The sequence below is a fragment of the Pecten maximus genome, unplaced genomic scaffold (assembly GCF_902652985.1).
Source record: "Pecten maximus unplaced genomic scaffold, xPecMax1.1, whole genome shotgun sequence".
Taxonomy (NCBI): domain Eukaryota; kingdom Metazoa; phylum Mollusca; class Bivalvia; order Pectinida; family Pectinidae; genus Pecten; species Pecten maximus.
The window spans coordinates 1-23,994 of NW_022980969.1; the positions used below are offsets into that span (position 1 = coordinate 1).

Consider the following 23,994-nt stretch of genomic DNA (forward strand, 5'->3'; position numbering starts at 1 on the left):
AGAGAATGGACTCAAATATATGTTCTCCATTGCACAACTGTATCTTAGGTAAAAGTTTAGGGGTTTATTTTTTAATCATTCGTGATTCACAGCCCGATTCCCGTCTGAGTTGAATATTAATTCAATAATTCTATATGTTGTTGAAATAGTATAATTATTAAGACATAAATTGAAATATTAAAGACACTTGAATAAACTGTATATTATTCAATAATCAACACAAAGGTTGCTACATTGAAATCATTTAAATTTTAAGAACATCTTATTTTGATATACATATGTTACACCATAACTTTTTTACACGTTTTATAATTCCAACATTCTCATTATTCAAATTCCACATGAACTTGTATAATACAAAATAACAATAAAAGATAATGATTTGATATATACTGAAACGAAAAAGAAACGCAACATGGAAAAATGTGATTAATTTTGTATTAAATATACATATCTGTATAAAAATCGCGGAAATAAACATGCACCCTTGCCTAACACCCATACCAATCTTCAAAATCACCCAAGTGTGACTAGAGACCTATGCACTTCCGGCGCGGTAAAAACATCAAAAACCGTGCCTGTACAAACATATGCGTTCTTTTTTCATTCAAACCAGTATCAATTCATCACTAACATTGAGCCACATCATCGCCAATACTTTTGCAAACAATAATTCCTTTTACAATTATGCCACGGTTATCAAAGGTTGATAGAGGACGTGCTATAGCGATGCTTCTGGCAGGGAACACGCAACTTCACGTCGCTCGACAATTCAGAGTTCACAAATCGACTATTAGTCGATTAGTTTCACGTCTTAACGCAACAGGAAGAGTCGATGACCAGCCGAGATCAGGACGTCCACGCGTAACGTCGCGACGTCAAGACCGGGTTCTTAGGTTGGCACACCTGCGTAACAGGAGATTAACGGCCGCTGAAACGGCAAGGAATACGATTGGTAATCATAACCGTCGAATTCATCCCCAAACAGTGATCAACAGACTGCGTGAGGCTAATTTGCGTGCAAGGCGACAGTACGTTGGTTTACCACTAACACCGCAACGTCGAGCACGTCGTATGCAATGGGCAACGGCACATATGCCCAGACGTTTTCCTATGAGACGTTGGAGGTCTATGCTCTTCACCGATGAATCTCGATTCACGTTATTTCGAGCAGATGGCCGTCAACGTGTGTACCGGCGTCGAGGCGAACGTTTTGCTGACGCCTGTGTTTTGGAACACGACCGATTTGGGGGTGGATCAGTTATGGTTTGGGCGGGAATCTCCCATGGTTTGAAGACGCCTTTGGTGATAGTCAATGGGAATTTAACGGCCGTACGCTATCGGGATGAGATCCTTAGGCCCCATGTTGTGCCGTTTGTTAGGCAGCATCATCTAACCTTTCAGCAAGATAACGCGAGACCACACGTTGCAAGAGTCTGTAGAGACTTTCTTGCGACACAGAACATTGTTCCTATAGATTGGCCTCCATATAGCCCCGACCTGTCCCCAATCGAGCATTTGTGGGATGAATTAGACAGAAGAATTCGAAATCGCCGTAACCCCCCAAATACCCTCCCTCAGTTAGCAAATGCACTCGTCCAAGAATGGAATAACATTCCAATACGGAAAGTCAATGCCCTGATGAACTCAATGCAACAAAGAATTAGAGATGTGATAACTGTTCGAGGAGGACACACACGATATTAGGGCACGGTTTCAAAACTGCTGCCATTTCAACTTGGATTCACGTAGGGTACTACCAATCATGACCTTCTAGCAAAGTGACCTGTTCTTAAAAATCTCTAAACATTTAAAGGATGTTACATCAATATTCAATATTAACTATTACATATGAAATTTAAACATAATGCTCACAAGTATTATTTTATTAAACCTACAATTTGAAGTTGCGTTTCTTTTTCGTTTCAGTATATTATCCATGGTTATACATATTACATAATATGCAAGAAATAGTTAGTGCGTGGCACAGTAGAATGGTGATTTGCAGTTTTGTGTGGTATTTTATATAAATTATACAAAGTCAACGCAATTACCAGTTTGTATTATTACTTTACCTTGATAAGTAAGATTATGAACTATATATGATCGACTACTCAGATTCAATTTCTGTATGAAATATTTATTTAATTTTTGTTGTTATTATATCGTGTGTTATATAGATTTACTGGGCAATACGACTTTCAACATATTTCAATTATACAAATTACTCCATCGTACTCTTTAAGTCACCTAATACATTATGTACATTCACAGTTATGGAAGTAATTTCTACCATATATGAAGATTAATTTCTCACACCTGGGAAGATTTATAAGTTGACATACCTGTGTATCTCTAACCGGCCAGTGTATTGAAAGAATTCCTGAGGCTATACCTGAACTGTCCAGGTAATCAAAGGGTATCACACCTGTATCAGCAGGGCATGGGTGAGGAGAGGAGGGGAGGGGAGTGGGTAGGTGGTGGTGGTGGTGGTGGGGGTGTTAACCTATATACCTCCATTTTTCACCTGCAAGATATACCCAGAAATTCTTAAGACTCTTTATAATAACTTTAACTAGATGTAAATCATCTTTGACTGAAGGTTTAAAGATACAGTATTATTTATCGTATTGTATCGGATTAGAAAACTCTACTGAGCTAGATTTAGTGACACTTCTTTTGCATTAAAACATATGTACTTGTGCAATTTATATAATAATTAGAATTAGACCATCAAATGTTAGATGGCTATAAAAATTCAAAATTTACACGGTGCAGATATGATTAAAAAGTTGTTACATTCCAATCTAAATATATAAAGGAAATTTCGGATCAATATTAAAACGATTTCCGGTGAAGATAGACGACAGAGTTTTTACAAGATTTATTTAATATATCCGTGTTTCTTTTATACTCAGAACATTTTAATCATACAGTTATTACAGTCACAATATGTTAATACGTATATATACGTCTCTGTCTTTTTTTTAATAAGTTTATAAGTTTCGTTTGAAAAAAAAAGAAAAAAAGAGAGAGATATTTTGCCGATTTTGGTGAGAGAATGGCTGCAGTTCAGTTCCAATATTCTAAAGTCAATTGAAATATGCTGTTTCTTAGCAAAAATATCTAAGTTGTAAATAACATAATTTCACTTCAGGTAAAGTTGTTAATTGGAGAATTCACCTGTGACCCAATTTGGCGACAGTCAGAGTGTTTCACGGTTGGCTTACTCTTGTAATTAACCCCTTGGGGTCAATTAGTGTCACTGACCATAGCTAACTTACACTTTGGTGAGTCTGTATATAGGACAACACAACACAAACACATGCAGCACTAGTGTTAGTCAAAATTTGAAGCGTCAAATTGACGAGCAGCTCAAATTCTTTTCTGCGTCAATGCAATGATTTAAGATATTGAAATTATTATAAAATTATATTTGCAAATGAGCTACGAAAAGATAGTACTAAATCTATCTTTAGCCTACTGAACTACTGCTTAGCCTTACTGTTGTTTGTGTTAAATGGCCATTTACACTCCGAGCAAATATGAATTAAAACAACTATAAACACACATGCGAATGTATATCTTTTCTTAAAATATAGATAGATATAATTATAATAAATATATTTTAAAAAAAACCCAACAACTCCGCTGCCGGAAATTGAACCCCGCCGCCACGGTAAAGCACCTCGCCTCAACCTACTGGGGAGGGGGTGTTGGGGGGGTGTTGGGGGTGTTGGGGGGGGGGGGGGGGGGGGTTAAAAAGCGCGTTGCGTGCTCATCTCTCAAAAGCGGTGACAATAGCTGCTAAAACCTATGGTGATTGGGAAACCTAATGGCGGCTTTCCAGTGCAAACACACTGTAATGCCATATATGGAGACGGTAGAATAACTACGGCAAGCTAAATTGTAATTTATTCATGGAGCAATGTTGATTTGTACCTAACCAAATTACATAGGTCATGAAGTGTACAGGATAGCTTATAAAGTATATAAGATATATCAATACGTATATTAGATAACTTTTTCAATTATATACAATGTTTCTGATATAATTTGGCTAATTACGTGATCAACCTTGCTCTATAAATAAACGAGAACTTGGCTTGCATACATAACTCCCAAACTGATCACATTTTGAAATACACGGGAATATATAGATCTCAAATGTTGCGATGGTATTAGTAGATATTTTCCCCCACTTTCCTGTCTCCAAACAGAGGGCAATGAATCGAATCCCCCTAATAATGAGGAGAACTGTATGGTATTTATAGGCAAATGCAGTGGACAACAGTCGAAGACGTTTTTCTCATTAGCTGACAATGTGGGGACAACAGGTGTGTTTCTTACAACCTACATACAGGACAGTCCTGAAAACATCATATCTTTTCTATTGTAGTAAAATGATTCAACAATTCAACATTGTATTTGATGTTACATTGTAGTTGTATTTGACGTATTTTTCATTAGCTGACAATGTGGGGACAACAGGTGTGTTTCTTACAACCTGAAAACGTCGTATCTTTTCTATTGTAATAAAATGATACAACAATGCAACATTAAGCATACAATTGTTATTCAAGAATGTTTATGTACAAGCCGAAATGACGTCCATGTAAATCGTGATGGCCTTTGATCGGTATATGCACAACGAAATGCAAGTAGGTTTTACATGTCCCAATAGATTAGATATTCAAGGACTTATTTCCATTATCACGATGTCTTTGACAGATTTGGACTGCTGACAGAAAAAATCTCTATTATCACGATTTCTGTGACAGATTTGGACTCCTGACGGGGAAAAAGAACTAACAACAGCGAATTTCAGGAGAGAAGCTTGATGGCGACCATGGGTCATGTGATGATCGACAATATGATCCCATTGGGAAATATATATGTGTTCGATGCTTGTTGAAATAGCAAGTGGTTCCGTTGCCATGGCACTGTTTCTCATTCTAGGCTAAATTTGACAAGAAGTTAGATGGCCGGTGCTTTTAATGAAGAGATTCATTTTCCAAAGTCATCCGTCCAAATCTATGTTCTGTATATCTTAGTGTGGCTTTATCGGTTTGAACTATAATTACAGATTCATTCGCGTGATGGTATTACCTTTTACGGTTATGAAGAAAACACCCTCTACTTACTGGGTGGTATCCTGTTCCGGCCTAGTACAGGAAACACTTACCACACACATACGGATGAGGAACAGCCCTTTGTCATCAATGCGACAAACACATGACTGAAAACCATATACAAATTATTTGTGAATATCCAAGACAGGCTTCGCGTTTAGGATTTATGCAATATTTCGGATTAATGATTGTACTAATTACACTTTTGTCTATCTATTAACTAACATGTTATAATTTAAGGCCTTTTTGTCCGTCGTCGTGTGCCCTGATAATTTAGTCTTTTGACTTCTTGTCAACTAATGTCAATAGAATGATTTTGCAGAGAAAGCTTTCGTCATATACAAATAAATGTTTGAATTATATATATCCAGCTCCGGTCAAATTGACTTCAGTGTCAATAAAATTCATGCTAGAAATAAAAATACGTCATAGATGGAAGGGTTTTAAGGTGTTATTGTATGTCTTCTAAAATTATGACTTCCGTTAACCCAAATAATTCGTCCACCGCTAATGAGGGGGTGAAGTTTACTCTTATACACGTCGATAATTGGAAACTGACATTTTCTTACTGTCATTCTTTCTTTTCTGTCTTATTTCTTATGTTTCTTTTTATAAAGAATATGCCTGTCGTGCCTCGATCACTACATGATTGGAAGAGTTATTAACTGTGATTTATCCTAATAGTGTATTCTCTATTGACGACTGTTAAATTTAGGGAGGAATTGTAAAAACCCTAGAAATATGACTGGCAGCTTTCCAGAGCATGTTGATCGAATTACCGATTAAAAGTTGATGGCTTGCAGAATGGAAGAGGAATTGCCCTGTGATCTCATAACAGGTTAAGTGGTACAAAGACGGGTGTCAAGGAGGAATCTACCAACATCACAGAAATAAACTTCTATTTTTGTCTCTTCAATAGCCATTAGTAGACACTATCTAAGTAATAAAAACAATATATACACAGTGTACCATTATTTTAATTCAAGCACAGCAACTTCACAAGGTTTTAGATTACGGCGTGTTTAATTGCCTACTAAATGTTTGTTTTAATCCAATCTCTGTACTCGCTGATCCGGGTATATACACTTGGAAAGGTGACAGGACAGTCCTTTTTACCAAATGATGTAATACCAACGAGTACGTTTTTACAGGTTAGAGCTCCACCACTGTCACCCTTAGAAAACATAACGAACATTGATGTTATTTCGTTTGAAATATATCTACCAAAAAAGTATTGACTTTAATGATCTTCTATGTTGATGAGACGTTATGAAGATAATAAAATTACAGAGTTTTATAAGTAGCAATACATATGTTAACCTTCTGGAACTTCATTCAATGGAGGTTACATCTTGCAATACATCTTAGGTCCTTGGCATGGATACATATACATGGGTATATAAAGGATCTGAAATGAGTTTTCTATTCATGATATTTTTTTCCCTCTATTATAGACGAATATAAATTAAAACTCCATGACCAGTTTCATGAAATTTCACATGAAATGTAACATGATTGATATTATCAATGTGATCTTTGGGATTTACTTACATTGCAGGCGCCATTGTGCCCTGTATATACACAGACATGCTCTTTCTTGATCGGATATCGATACGTTTTGCATTTTTTCTGAGATATTACAACAGTTGAAGCCCTCTGCAGTTTATCTTTTGACAATAATAACCCTGCAAAGAACATGTTATTTATTGATAAAGATATTACTTGTATATAAAGCTATAAAGCGAACAATTCTTTGAAGAAAAAATATTACAGATGGAGTACTACTTTCAGATTTGCATGGTTAAGTGCCCTCACAACAGCAACACGTTATGAAAGGAATAATTTAAAGAAAATAGGTCGCACAAATACAGCCATTTAACATGGCATCCGGATAATATTTTTTTGATATAGGTCAGAGGTAAAAAAGTGATCTGCTTTTGATTTATACTGTACTACGTCACCCATGTATGACGGTCAAGTCACACGTATTTAATTAGACCGAGTCTAGCAAAAAATAAAGTGAGAATGGTTGGACGGATACAGCTTAAACGTAATCGCCGTTATCGGTGGTGTTGGCTTGTTTAATGTGATTCATCATCTTGAATATGTTCCAATGTTTGAAGTACATAAACGTTACACAATATACACGTACATGTGGTTAAAATCAAACCAAAGAAAAACGGAAGACGGGTACCGACTTGGTAGAACAACTATTGTATGTTAAATACCTATCAAGTATGAGTTAAGAAGGGAACTTTTATATACTGGGATCATAATTATTCGCCTCCTGCGACATGTAGTGAGATGCAGCAAGCCTGTTCGCGTTAGTCCAAGGGAAAGAAAACACTACTTTGATCATTTGATGTACATCAAACGAATCGACTAGCTTTGAATTTTGCAATTTCTCCTGACACCAATAAAATGCTAGTGTTTGCCTTTACATGACTTATTCAAGGGATGCAGAGTACAGAAGAGAAAATAACACCTGATGTATCAATCATACAGCTGAACTTACTATTCCCATCACTTCCACGTCTTGCGATCTTACCCCATCCGGTAATGTCACATGATTTGCCACTGAAGTCAGAGTCGTCTCTCGGAATTAAAGCAGGTTTAGCCAGCTTTGCTGATGTCCCTGCTATATTCTGTTTAAACTTCAGGATAGCTATATCATAAGCATGGATGCCTTTTTTTGTAGCTAGGATGCTGGAAATAATAATAATGATTAATAAATAAACAAGCAAATGTTTTTTTTTTATCACGAACAAGGTATTTTAGTAAAAGAGAGTGTCGCTTGTGTCTGCAGTTGAACGTCTCATTTACAAATTCATGGATAATTGTTTTTCCAATGACGAATTTGGATTATTTTTAAAGTGTAATTTCATTGCAATGTCCTCAATTCAAACAAAACAAAGCAATAACATTGAATGAAAAATAGAAAATACTGCTTACATGTTAACAATTCCTGTTAACAGTAACATGTTACATGAACAGGAGCAGAACATGCCTGCAGGAGGAGGGTCCATGTAAAATATGCAGTTTTCTCCAGCGTGATCTAGACATTGCAGATATCTCTCCAGACTTTCTGTGTGCACTTCTCTTGATGCTCCCTTTACCCCGTCCTGATAAGACCCCGAGAAGACAACCGTCCCGATAGGACCCCGAGAAGACACCCGTCCTGATAAGACCCCGAGAAGACACCCGTCCCGATTAGATCCGGGAAGACACTAGTCCTGAAAGGACCCCGAGAAGACGCCCGTCCTGATAGGACTCCGAGAAGACACCCGCCCTGATAGGACACCAAGAAGACAGCCATTCTGATATGACCCTGAGAAGACACCCGTCTTGATAGGACCCGAAAAGACACCCATCTTGATATGACCCCGAGAAGACACCCGTCCTGATAGGACACGAGAAGACGCCCGTCCTCATAGGATACAAGAAGTCGCCTGTCCTGATATGACCCTGAGAAGACACCCGTCCTGATAGGACCCGAGAAGACAACCATCCTGATATAACCGGAGAAGACGTCCGTCTTGACAGGACCCGAAAAGACGCCTGTCCTGATAGGACCCGAGAAGACGCCCGTCCTGATAGGACCCCGAGAAGACACCCGTCTTGACAGGACCCGAGAAGACGCCCGTCCTGACAGGACCCGAGAGGACGCCCGTCCTGATAGGACCCGAGAAGACATCCGTCCTGATAGGACCCCGAGAAGACACCCGTCTTGATAAGACCCGAGAAGACTCCCGTCCTGATAGGACCCGAGAAGGCACCCGTCCTGAAAGGACCCGAGAAGACACCCGTCCTGTAGAACCCGAGAAGACAACCATCCTGATATAACCGGAGAAGACGTCCGTCCTGATAGGACCCCGAGAAGGCACCCGTCTTGATAGGACCCGAAAAGACGCCCGTCCTCATAGGACCCGAGAAGACACCCGTCCTGATAGGACCCGAGAAGACACACGTCCTGATAAGACCCGATAAGACACCCGTCTTGATAGGATCCCAGAAGACGCTCGTTCTGATAGGATCCCAAAAGACACGCGTCCTGATAGGACCCGAGAAGACGCCCGTCCTGATAGGACCCGAGAAGACGCCCGTCCTGATAGGACCCCGAGAAGGCACGCGTCCTGATAGGACCAGAGAAGACAACCATCCTGATAGAACCCGAGAAGACACCGGTCCTGATAGGATCCCAATAGACACCCGTCCTGTAGAACCCGAGAAGACACTCGTCCTGATAGGACCCAAGAACTAAACGGTTACATAATGAAGAGTCTTGTACCATTAATTGCTGAGGATTCAAGTATTGAAATAAAACAAAAATTCTAATTCAATGGAAAGATCATAACATTAGAAAGATAGTAGACGTTCTAATCAATCATGTACATGTATGCCAGTTTAGGACGGTGTCTACGAATGAAGCCACGCCTGAAAAATTCTGATGTTATGTAGTTTTATCCATTGGTTTCTAATGGGAGAGAAATGTTACTCAATCCATTGTACAGAACAGCAATGTGTAAGGTATATCAACACTCAAAATGATCGCTGGTCATCAACTAAAATGTTTGATCAGACTCGTACTAGACATACATGTATCACTAAATTTCAATATTTCTGAGCAATAACGCTACAAATGTCAAACATCAAACTGTATGGCGATGGTCAACTTGAATAAAACTAAACGCAGTTGAAAATGTGGCAGACACAAATATTAGAACCCACAATTTCCTGAAATTTCAAGGGGATGCTTTCAGTGGTTCTCAACTCATCCATCAAGTATATATCACTTGTTCTTCAGCAATATCGGTTAAACAAAACAGAAAAGAAAACCGCTGCCGACTGCCTGCCATACTGAACTGTCCATCAAATAGCAATCATGTCATTTCAGTAGTTACTGAGAACTAAAGACATGCGTCTTGAAAAAGCCAACATGGGATTATGGTGGACTAAATATTGCTTTCAATATTTAGACTAATTCATCTTCACATGACCTTGGCTATTAAGATCTTGTGTTACCACAAACAACCAAAGGTTTGTTACTATAAATGAAACAAAACAACAATTGTATATGTTTTACAGTAGTCTCAGTCCAATCCAGATCTCTGTCTAATCCAGTTCTTTACAATCCGAAACTCTCTACAAACCGATCGACCAAATGATATAAAAGTCCGAATGGAATCCGGTTAAGGCAGAGTCCACTGAACGGTGTGATTAGTTGATTACATTAGTGGAATACAGCTCTATAATACATTTACACGATTTCTATCGTTATATTCGAGATTTGGAGCATGAAATCAATACTTACTACTATAACATCAGCAACATCGACAACAGTTCCCCTCCCGGAAAGACGACTTGATCCAACTTGGAGTTTATAAAATCTTTTACTAAATAAAATTAAAAAATAAAATAAAAATAATATACAGATGTACCCTATATTGCTCGTTGATATGGCTTGCTGCATGAAAATTTAAATTTCTTATTTGAAACCGCTAACCTGAACAAAATCATAGTATGCCTACAAGCTGTCGGTCTATAAAAAAGAACTATGTAAAATCTATCTTACGCTTTTGATTTTAAAACGTGACGAAATAGCTTTTTTGTTTGTTTGATATCGTTGAAGTACGTTAACGTGTTTTTCGCAATGGTATTACTTGTCAGTCATACATACTATTCGTTCTTGATACAATGCGCGGCAGTTATAGCCGCTCTCCGCGACACGACGACTGCACCACATGTGTGACTTGTGAGGATCTGGAGCGACGCCTGCCAGGGGTAGTTTTGTATGTCCGCATCTTCTCCATTGATGATCCTAGGAACCTTTGTTCTCACCATCGACTGGAGGGATTGTACAAAGATAAACATAATTTTACAACCTTCTTCATTTCGACTGGTCCATTAATTACTGGTGCAATGTATCTTGCTGTCTGTCTTCGGCAGTATATTTCAGTGTGGCAGCACTATAATGTCAGTTCTACGCTATCACAAGGATACAAACACTTACATACTACTGACTCTGATTTGTATTGTTGAACGTGAGTGAGTGAGTGGGTGGGTGTTTTCTCCTTGATATAGAGCAGGACTGATGCCGTCTTAATAATAATGATATTTCGCCGAAGCATACTGAAGAACAGCAGAACAGTCCATCCGGTCAGATTACACTGACAAAAACTCTTAATACGTATACTGAGCATTTAGCAGGAGTATAACGCCTAAAGTTTAAGATTCTGAAACGTCCCGACTGGGAGACAGGACCCAAAAGTCTTCCTCACATCAGCTAACGTGAATGTAATATAGATATTACATGGATAAATACAACAGTAAATTGGAATTACAAAAATACACACGTAGCTCATATAGAATTATTAAGGTCATTTTACATTAAGTAACATATTGTACTGTTAATGGCAATTTTGGCCAAACGTCCACTGCTTCATACAATACATAGGTCATAGCGATCAATACTGTTAAGCAATTGTGAATCTAATTGAAAGCAATTAACTAATTTATCAAATTTAATCAAGATAATATATACTGTAAAAAACATCAAACAAACAAACATGCTCAACTAAAACGTCTATGTCCTTATAAGAATAAAGTCTTTGGTAAACCCTAACCCATTTACTCCTAGCGTATGTATCATATTGATAAGATGCATTACTATGTATCATTAAATAATTTTCTGTTTGTATCTCTGTCACAGTAAATACAACCCTCAAGAATTGATTGTTTGTTTCTTTACTGGGTTTATCGCCCCATGAAGAGCTAGTGTCATTTTCACGCGGGGTCTCCTTTAGTAGTTGGTGACATCCTCCCTGAATAACATACGGGATACCCGTTGCATGCCATCCAGAGCATTTAGGATAAAGTGTGTTTCCCAAGGACACAACCGGTCTGTTTCTCAGCTTACCGACAAACACAAACCGACACGGGTAGGGAGCGTCGACATACGCACCTCAGATATTCAGATGAAGATACGTGACCGGTACTCTAACCGACTGAACTATCGTGGCACCTAATCTTGAAGAAAAATGTTCGTAAAGTAAACTGAGAAAGTCTAATATCATTATACATTGAGCATTCACGAAATATTTGCCCTTATTTTAATTAAATTAAATTAAGTTTACTTATTTTCAGCTGTGATTGTTTTGATCAGTCGGTGTTTAAAGCATCAAGATCTAGGGAGTTAAAGAGGGCATTATCTGTAGTGATAGTTGTCGGAAGACACTGTTGGAATAATTAGTGTTTCTGTTCTGCCTATAGGTGGATTAAATAGTCGTTGTTTTGTCTAAGGAAAAGAGGAGTTATTGTTTTAATTGTTAATGTAATTATTTAGCACATCTTATAAGTACTGAGGTGACAGTCAATATATTATTTTGTTATATATATATGTTTATCTTTATTTCGTCTTACTGACAAAGTTACCCATCCAAGTTCTGCAATAATCTATTGTGAGATTTTACATCTGAAAATAAACTGATAAATAAATAGGTTCTAGCTGTCAGTAAAAAATATAGATGGATATTGCTACTGAAAACAGGTGTTAAGTAAAACTGATATCAATGTGTGCTTACTTAATAAATTTTCGACTGGTAACTTTTTTACGGAATATCGGAAAGGAAATGTTTGCCATGATATATGCAATTAAACTTTTCCTTAACCATACGAATTGAGAATCAGATACGGTAGAGCTAAATTGATTTAAATTGCGCCATATAGTTGTCTTCAAGCAATCCAAAGAGCCTAACGTGTTCAAAGGAGATTAAAACCTCAAAACGGGTCAAAAGAAATGCGAAACTGTTACTGGATGAGAAGTGCAAAAGACCCGTATGTAAGAAAAGCATCCGGTGAGTTATCAGTAGTTCCACTTAACGTATCCTCTAGTTTGTCTCAGTAATCAATATCTGGTCTATTTCATGATTTTTAAAACATCTAACAATAATAATTAAATATCATTTCATTTATTTTTTTATTTATTGATGTTTTATTGATTGTGCTTTTATTATATTTTACATATGATATCATTGTTTTCAAACACTATCAAATAAGATTTTGCAATTTTCTATGATTACTTTCAATGTCATTTTAACAAGATTTTTTTTTAATTAAGACATATTGATCAAATAAATAATGACAGATTTATTTTGAACAGTAAAAGCTTAAACAATTAATTTATTTTCTACAAAAATGCCCCTATAATGTTACCAATTGTCAATGCTAAAAGAGTGGATAGGGCAGGACCGGCCCATCATGCTATTAATAGACATTTCTCATTTTGAGGTAGACCTAGTGCAGAGCACGGAGACGGAGACGTCCAATACAGGGGTCATCTCAAAAAAATGTTTTATTAACATAGTATTGTGTAAAGTACGCATACATTCGGGCAGAACTACAGGTATATATCACAGATAACATACTATCGAAAGACCTATCTGTCGCACAAATACAGGTATCAAACATGGAGGTGATCACGTGCATAGACGAAAAGTGCTTTTGAGATAACCCCTTCTTTTACTGGTCTCGGTGTCCGTCCCCACACTCTTTGCTAGGTCTACCTCCAAATTAGAAATGCCTATTAGCACCTTTTGATATAGATTCGCAGTTAATTCGAATAGAGCCAAACAAATGTAGTATACATCCTTCCAGGATTCGTAAGTGAGGTCAATTGACTAAAGAGCATGAAGGTTCTATAGCCTCATACTCCAATACAATATTGGATTATAAAGAACGTCAGAACATTTATACAAAGTGTAAGCAGACGTTATTTTCTTTAGCTGGCATCTCCTGAGGCGGTGTTCCCTTATCAGACGTACAACGAATTCGCATTTAAGTTTGTAGTGTTCATTGAAAGACATTCATGAATGCGTTGATAGGAGGGTAAGCACCAATAACCATTACTAGAGCCAAAAGTCCAAAAGAAACTTATTTTTATAAATGTTAATCGTTATCAACCGTGGTATCGATCTTAATACTATTTAACTGTTGCAATTTTCGACTGGGGAATATGTTTTGTTATTAAATCGTTTGAAATATCATCCCTTTCGATGCCGTGATTCAGCTCCCTGTATGGCAGCATCGCCATAATAACAATTTCAAATGTCTGGCCAGCTAAATGGGCCATTAAGACTGAGTTTAGTGAGGACTTATTCAGGAGTTGAAAATTAACAAAATTGCTAGCCACGGACGGCGACAGACGAAACACAATGACTACCAGTTATTCTGGCGATTCAGGTAAGATGAATTTAAATAAATCTTACCGTCCGTTTCCTACTCATTTGATAATTGGGCAAGTCGTATTTCTGATAGGTCTCACAGACTGCAAAATAAAGTACAAACGAAAATTTCATGTCATCGAAATCCCATTACAAATATCAAGTGTATGAACCGCTCATCGATACCAGATGTAGCTTGGTAACGTGTGATGTTATTCAGGTAACTCAAGTTTAATAGTTGTAGTCATGTTTAGGGGTTCGAATTTCACAAGACTACTTGATGGCCAATTTTTACTTATCCGAGACAGGCGTATTGTCTCCATATCCATTTCTTTTTAATTAGATGAAGCGTTACCAAAATCAAGATGGCGTACGTGCCTGCCGTCTTGAATGTCGATATAATCTATGATGGCTGATTTCAGCCTTGTCGTATTGTTGCATCGGCGTCCCCGTCTTGCGAAGGGCGGCAATACGCCATGTGAAGAGCGACAGTGCGCCATGCGACAAAAATAGGCGACATAAAAATTCGCCCTGTCGCATTTTCAATGTACGTAAGTTGTATGGCGTATTGACCCTCTTCGCACGGCGCATTGCCGCTCTTAAATTTCAATTGGCGGGGCGCCAATACGACAGTGCAACATGTCCGAAATCAGTTTCATGATGCGAATGAATAATCATCAGTTTTATGGTATAGAACTGTAATGTGTTTTTCTAGGTTGGTATCCTGTTGGTAGCATACATCAGACAATTAGCACTAGATAGGTTGTTAAACAATATTCAGAACCAAACAGACATCACGTGACATGTGGCCCTAGCAGGGTCGTGACGTTACCGCCTTAGGAGGGTAACACTTCTGAAAATATAGTTAGTAAAAAAAATTTGTTTCAATTTATCTTTACGGAGGGTACAAAACTGTTAATTGGAAGAACTGAATTTTTATTTCTTTGATATATGTGGGCATATCGCTGTAACGAAATATGGATACACTTTCGAAATCTCAAAAATTGGAATTAAGTTCTACTTACCCACGAGGGCAAATGAACATATAACTACGAGTATCTTCATATCGTCCTGATGTATTCAGATCGTTCTGGTCCAAGAACGTCAATGACAAACACGCCGAAGTACACGGTCACTTCCGGTACAGCAAAAGCAATTTGGGTTCAATCCTTTTCGTGGTCCCTAGAGATCAAATATTTAAGATTGAAAACTTTAGTAGTCAATATATTACAGTATGATTTGACAGTATTCTTTGCACATGTTTCATTGTAAACCTCATTTCATTACATTAACTTAATCACCATTTGTTTGCCCTTTCACCTTAGGATGATGTCACGCTTTACGACCGGTTTGACCTGGTATTGTTTGTATGCGTGTGGTAAGTGTGTTTGGTATACTGCGGTATGGTCATGTTGGTCCCTTGTGATATCGCAAAATAGATGATGAAGACACCTAGCAGGACTCCCAACCCTGTCACACTATAATGGCAACGTTCCGAGCAGTCGCCCAATCCTAAAGTGTTGAGCGCTAAGCAGATATGTCCCGACCAGGGGACAGAATCAAAAGCCTTATTCACAGAGGCGAATGCTCAACTAAAGGCCAAAGTTAAGGCAGTGTCAATATTCAATTTCAATATTTTCATATTAGCATGGAAGCAGCAGCCAAACACCAAATTTCACATGTAGGTATATTGTTGACCCTGCACATGTTTTGGAACTGATTGGAAGAACAAAATAGCTGATAAACGACAATCTTGGATTTTGAAATTTGAAGTATTATTTGGCGTGCATATAAATTGTACCTATGAATATTTTTTTGTTTCAATTTGCTATTCACTTACATCTTTTGCAAATCCCTTTTTTATTTCTCATTCGGTACTACATGTATGTAGAAGTGTTTCAACTTTTTGTAGCTTCCTTGTTTTTCTAGCATTGTGTATGTTAAATGTTGGAATAGTTAGACAAAATGTTAGGCGTTTTAGTCAATATGACATGAAATAATTACTTAATTATCAATACAGAGAAAGGACTGAAAAGTAGAGAGAAAAAAATCAGTCTTAATTAAATTGTCACGAACCAAGGTTAATATGAGACATTGTGTTTCTATTCAATCCTGACAACTGTCTTCTTAAAATTAAATCATTTATGTTCAGAGGGTAAAGTGATACTTTTTTGTGATCTCCAAGATCCTCCTTCTGTGTCGCTTTCACTTAATTACATTTTGCAAATGAATACATATTATTGATAAAGGCAACATTTTAATTATTACACCTGTCACATTCAACATTAAACACGCACGAATGCACTAGTGTTACACCGGGATGGATGTCAGTTCGGTTCGATAGAACAGCTGCATATTAGGAGGCGTTAACATATGTACATTAAAATGTAAGTTCTCTTTCCATTGTTTTCTACAATGATGTTTTATTCTATGATGTCAGCCATGCAGGATGGGGATCGAGAAGACTCGTATGAGTTCTTCGATATCTACATTGGAATTGATTTCGTGTCCCGTACATAGGAGAATGGAATCGACTCCCATTCCCCATAAATGCATGACCCTATAGGTAAAGCATAAGACTTGAGCCCCATCGCATGATAAATAAGAGGCGACAATAAGATGGGACATTATTTTTCTCTTCTCGATGACAAGTACAAACGAAAATTTCACGTCATCGAAATCCCATTACAAATATCAAATGTATGAACCGCTCATCGATACCCGATGTAGCTTGGTAACGTGTGGTGTTGTTATCCTGTATACGCAGCGCCACCTAACATGATTTCTGTAAAAAATGTGTACCCTCCCTTTTAAATTCAGTATATTTCTCGTACAAATGTACTTGATAAATTTCATATTGCATTGATAGTCTCATGTGATGTTATATTTTATAAAAACATGTGTGTTTAGTATGAATTTGTATAATAGAAAGTGTAATTACAGCTTTTTTAACCAAATTATCAGTAAAAAAATTACCTTCTTGAAATTTTCTTTTATTTGTTAAGTAGATAAAATGTAATAATCGTTGGAGTACTATCAAATTTTGCTTTTAAAAACATGTTTGCATATTAATCTTGATACAGAACCAAAAAAAATCATCAAAAATTACTGGATAACAAAAGATTTTTGCTTACAAAGAAAGGTCATGAAGTAAATTGTATTAAAAACCCAAGGGTTAAAAAGGAGCACCCTGTCTGACACAAGCAGTAAAGTCTGGTTGCATTGTTATTTTTGTTGGATTTTTAGCATTTGCCTCTATATTTCAGTACTCTCGGTACTTTGATATGTTGTCCAAAATTGGGGGTGTATGCATTTAACATAATAAAATCTTGGCATATCCAGTAATTCACCAAATAAATTTGTTTCATTAAATGTTTATGAATATCCATAGATTATTTCTAACCGGAAATTTTGATAGTACTCCATTAATAACTTTGTGGTATTAGACTTTAAATGAAAAGTTAAAAACAATGATTTTCACAAAGAAGACATCAAATTAGGCTGAAATTTAATTTTAGTGTCACGGAGCGTGATGATTCATATACAAAATTAAACCTTAAACAAATGGGGTGAATTTGTTTCACAAATAGGAAATAAAAATGTGTTCTATAATAATTAGTGGTCAAAACATTAGCTTCTTATGCAGTTAGATGGGGAAATAATGAAATCACCAAAAAAAGAATATATACATTGAGGAATGGAAATTAATTCCTCCCACATAATCGGGGATATTATGCTTTTGACAAAAATATGTTTCCGGGAAAAAAATCGCCGTGGGCCGATTTAGCCCTCCTATGTACCACCTCCTTTCAATTGGCGGGGCGCCATGCAACATGTCCGAAATCAGTTTCATGATGCGAATGAATAATCATCAGTTTTATGGTATAGAACTGTAATGTGTTTTTCTAGGTTGATATCCTGTTGGTAGCATACATCAGACAATTAGCACTAGATAGGTTGTTAAACAATATTCAGAACCAAACAGACATCACGTGACATGTGGCCCTAGCAGGGTCGTGACGTTACCGCCTTAGGAGGGTAACACTTCTGAAAATATAGTTAGTAAAAAAAATTGTTTCAATTTATCTTTACGAAGGGTACAAAACTGTTAATTGGAAGAACTGAATTTTTATTTCTTTGATATATGTGGGTATATCGCTGTAACGAAATATGGATACACTTTCGAAATCTCAAAAATTGGAATTAAGTTCTACTTACCCACGAGGGCAAATGAACATATAACTACGAGTATCTTCATATCGTCCTGATGTATTCAGATCGTTCTGGTCCAAGAACGTCAATGACAAACACGCCGAAGTACACGGTCACTTCCGGTACAGCAAAAGCAATTTGGGTTCAATCCTTTTCGTGGTCCCTAGAGATCAAATATTTAAGATTGAAAACTTTAGTAGTCAATATATTACAGTATGATTTGACAGTATTCTTTGCACATGTTTCATTGTAAACCTCATTTCATTACATTAACTTAATCACCATTTGTTTGCCCTTTCACCTTAGGATGATGTCACGCTTTACGACCGGTTTGACCTGGTATTGTTTGTATGCGTGTGGTAAGTGTGTTTGGTATACTGCGGTATGGTCATGTTGGTCCCTTGTGCAAAATAGATGATGAAGACACCCAGCAGGACTCCCAACCCTGTCACACTATAATGACAACGTTCCGAGCAGTCCCCCCAATCCTAAAGTGTTGAGCGCTAAGCAGATATGTCCCGACCAGGGGACAGAATCAAAAGCCTTACTCACAGAGGCGAATGCTCAACTAAAGGCCAAAGTTAAGGCAGTGTCAATATTCAATTTCAATATTTTCATATTAGCATGGAAGCAGCAGCCAAACACCAAATTTCATATGTAGGTATATTGTTGACCCTGCACATGTTTTGGAACTGATTGGAAGAACAAAATAGCTGATAAACGACAATCTTGGATTTTGAAATTTGAAGTATTATTTGGCGTGCATATAAATTGTACCTATGAATATTTTTTTGTTTCAATTTGCTATTCACTTACATCTTTTGCAAATCCCTTTTTCATTTCTCATTCGGTACTACATGCATGTACAACTGTTTCAACTTTTTGTAGCTTCCCTGTTTTTCTAGCATAGTGTATGTTAAATGTTGGAATAGTTAGACAAAATGTTAGGCGTTTTAGTCAATATGACATGAAATAATTACTTAATTATCAATACAGAGAAAGGACTGAAAAGTAGAGAGAAAAAAATCAGTCTTAATTAAATTGTCACGAACCAAGGTTAATATGAGACATTGTGTTTCTATTCAATCCTGACAACTGTCTTCTTAAAATTAAATCATTTATGTTCAGAGGGTAAAGGGATACTTTTTTGTGATCTCCAAGATCCTCCTTCTCTGTCGCTTTCACTTAATTACATTTTGCAAATGAATACATATTATTGATAAAGGCAACATTTTAATTATTACACCTGTCACATTCAACATTAAACACGCACGAATGCACTAGTGTTACACCGGGATGGATGTCAGTTCGGTTCGATAGAACAGCTGCATATTAGGAGGCGTTAACATATGTACATTAAAATGTAAGTTCTCTTTCCATTGTTTTCTACAATGATGTTTTATTCTATGATGTCAGCCATGCAGGATGGGGATCGAGAAGACTCGTATGAGTTCTTCGATATCTACATTGGAATTGATTTCGTGTCCCGTACATAGGAGAATGGAATCGACTCCCATTCCCCATAAATGCATGACCCTATAGGTAAAGCATAAGACTTGAGCCCCATCGCATGATAAATAAGAGGCGACAATAAGATGGGACATTATTTTTCTCTTCTCGATGAACAACTTTTTTCTTCCTTATGTCTGACTTGATATTGTCTCACATTTTTAAACTTTAGTTGAGAAGTCCCAAATGAGAAGAAGGTTTTGGGCTCTCATCCGTTGCCAAGTCATACCAGAGTCTAGTTGGTAATATTTATATTTGTGTGGTATTTGTGGGGGTGGGTGTAATCACCACGCAATTTGTAATACAAATTTCAAAGTTATTTTTACAGGATAAATTGTCATCAGATGGAAAGATAATATTCACTTGTTACATGTTTCGACCTAATTCTATTAGAAAAATACTTATTTATTGCTTATAATGACATTTGAAAAAGTTATTTCAAATTGCGTGTGTGCATCAACGCAATTTGTGATAAAAATTTCGAGTGTCATTATAAGTAATAAATAAGTACTTTTCCAGTAGAATTAGGTTAAAACATGTACCAAGTGAAGATAATCTTTCCATCTAATGACAATTGACCTGGTAAAAATAACTTTGATTTTTTTTTATCACAAATTGCGTCGTTATTACAAATTGCGTGGTGACACACAAATTGCGTCGTTATTACAAATTGCGTGGTGACACCCCCCCCCCCCCCCCTTAAATGTGTGTTGACAGGACGTTAAACACTACGAACGACACCATTACAACATCACTAGCCTTGTAACAAGCTTTCCTAGCTTAAATCGATTAAATGTTTGTCGTTAGCATTATTTTTGTAGAATATTCAAAACTAAATTGCTAGAGACCTCTCGAGAAAACTAATAAGACAATATTGTCTAGTTCTCTCTCAATTCACTTGTTATACAAATTCCATAATGGAATTGTCCAGACAAAGTTTAAAGCTAAAACATACCTTCGGTTGTGGCGTCGATGACAGACTGTATCTTTACCTTGTATGCGTGTCAGCATTCCCTGCTCTGCCACATGTTGCACCTGTTGAAATGTGTTTAAACAGAAAACGAGCATATCGCTCCCACTTCTAATTATTGTAAACGAGCATGGAATCTTGTGAAGTAGCCTCTTGCTCCCTCGTACTCCATTATCATCTATATTATATATTATATTATCTTAGCTGTATGAATGAAAACATTAAAATCACTTCAGTATATATATTCATATGGATCTAAACATTTAATTTTACCTGTGACTAATCGTTTGTGTGTTGCTTTAAATCTCCCCTACTCCTACTGGGCCCGATACCTCAATCGAAGGTCAAATGTTACAAAGTTTCAATAATCTGAACGAAAGTGTTTATACAGTTTAAAATAAAACGTTCGTTCTGTATAAATTTTCGTTGTTTTCGTGGTTGCTATGGAATACATTGTTATATAAAAGTATAGCCTTTTGATAAGGTCGATACATGATTTTATTAACCCGAGAAAAAATATCGACCCAGGACGAAATCCGAAGTTAACATTTTTTTTTCTTAGGTTAATAAAATCAAGTATCGACCGAAATCAAACGGATATGATTGTTAGATATACGTGAATGCAAGCAAATGTTCACTGAAAGAGACTAAAATGAAAAATATACCTTTTAAACATTACACACTCCAAATAATATTTCTAAAAGTTTCGGAAACAGTGCTTGCATGAACGGTCATGATTAGAACCAACCCCTCATGTTATCAAATAGTCCGAATTTTCTGACGATCTTACTACGTAGATACGTCAGAACTTCTTACATATAGAAAATGAGCAATTTTTCCGACCTACCCTCAGGTCGGCGTTTGAACAACATTTACTCCATTTCCCCTCAATCTGACACATAAAAGGTATACATCAATTAAAAGGTAAGATACAATTTTATTAGCTTACATACATATATTACTCACTGGTCATTGTTTACTAAATATATCCGTCCACATACTTTGCCATCTCGTTTTCAGAGAACTTCAAAGCTGCCACCATAGCTAATCACGTGACCCAAATCTCGTCACAAGGGACTTTTGCCCGATCTGTTTACATTGAAATCTTGCGAGATCTTGTGTTCTGACGATGGCGGCCATTTTCAAAACTATGCTGAAAACAGGTTTGAAAAGAATGTTGACGGATATATTTAGTGAACGATGACCAGTGAGTAAAATATGTATGTAAGCTAATAAAATAATATCTTACCTTTTAATCGATGTATACATTTTATGTGCCAGGTTGAAGGGAATAAGGGGAAATATTGTTCAAACGCCGACCTGAGGGTGGGTCGGAAAAATTGCTCGTTTTTTGTATGGGTCGGGTTCTGATGTTAAATCGCCACAAGGCAGCTTGAAAGGCGATATTAACATCAGAACCCTTCGGATTAGTTATCAAATTGCGCTGTGTAAAGGATAGCAATAAAAGATTTAAGGAGAAATCTTATAAAAACTATTTATATTGTTTACATTAATATTTGGAATGAATTAAAAGTTTTAAAAATTGTTATAAGAAATTCCCAGTGTCATTAAGTTATTTTCGCTTAACAGCGTACATATTTCAAACTCGCATCTATCCATGATTAACAAACCTACACTGATATCAGAGATGTCTACGCTTTGACATCCCCATGGTTACTGTCATGAAAACCTAAAGTCCTGTTAAACCTAATATCACAGTAGCTTCCATTGTAACAGCTCTTCTGTTTGTTTTCCGGTGGCTAGCTTGGAGAATGTATCAAACAGCAAGCATTATGTGAGCATTTCTCCAAGGCTATCAGCGGTGCTTGGTTTGATAGATTTTTAGGTCATCTGAGACAAAGTCTCAAGAGACCTATTCTAATCGCTTTTTTTCCGCGGTCGACGTCCGTTATGCATCGTTCGTTCGTAAACAATTGACCTTTTCGACTTCTTCTAAATAACAAAAATTATTCCTAGAATATAATTTAATTTATCATAATGAAGACTGCTGGTTAATTTCTTTTATTGGTAAGTTGTTGTTAGGTAGCAATATAGTTTGATTTGTCCTGTACGGTTACTTCCCTTGGTTTGGTAGTTTATTTCCATATTTGCAATTAGAGTTATCGCCCTTGGCAGTTCCTGATATTTGGTAGCCATTGCTAGCGTGTGAGATACAAATGTCCGATTTATTTCCTTCGGGACAGCTACCAACCATTATTATCAATCAACCTTGAACGCTGCTGTATCATTGTCATTGATTGAGGGTTTGTATGGGCCTTTTGCCCTCCGATGGTATAATCGGACTCAGATATTTAAAGATTGTTTTACCGATAAGTGTACCTGAAAATAGACCACGGTAGCCATGCGGCTACAGTTTGGCTATGTTATTCTTGCCGCAATTCAGCGATTTATTGTGTCCTTCTTACACTCTACTGTTCAGCATTTCATATCTTGTATTGTTGTTTTCAAAATTTAATCGGTATCGTGTTTCAGAGTATTTTTAAATGGTTATACACGTGGGACCCCCCCCCCCCCCCCCCCCCTCCTCTCACCGGCATGGCACGCCATTACGTTCAATATAGGTTTTTAAGTCAGTGAGTGCATCGTTCCTTCTCAGGAAATGCTAGTTACCTCTGTAAATTAATTACCCCATTGTAACAACCTTTAAAAGGGATTAAAAATAATCAATTTTGTGGTTACAATCTGGATCAAAGGATTGTAGCATGTTATAGGGAAATATCTCGCATATATTTGCACGTGGTTCGTTATTAAAGTTTATATGTATTATTAATTTTCTTAAATTACATGTATAGTCTCAATTTTCGTGTTTGTTTCATATTTAAATGTAGGGCGAGTTGCTTAATTTTGTTGATTTTTAGTGAAAAAAATTATTTAAGTGAAAAGAAATTGTTTTCTTATGTAAGGTTTTGAGTTGTAGATTAATTTATCATCA

General features: G+C 36.8%; 1 protein-coding gene across 1 annotated transcript; it reads right to left on the bottom strand.

Moving 5' to 3' along the window:
• Window positions 1–6,091: 6,091 nt before the first annotated feature.
• On the bottom strand, window positions 6,092–15,559 carry LOC117319845 (chymotrypsin-1-like). The gene is given in 8 exon segments (XM_033874567.1): window positions 6,092–6,306; window positions 6,684–6,817; window positions 7,648–7,799; window positions 7,801–7,838; window positions 10,444–10,525; window positions 10,810–10,976; window positions 14,396–14,454; window positions 15,376–15,559. Coding segments are annotated over 8 exon segments (813 nt in total). The 5' UTR covers window positions 15,416–15,559; the 3' UTR covers window positions 6,092–6,165.
• Window positions 15,560–23,994: the final 8,435 nt, after the last annotated feature.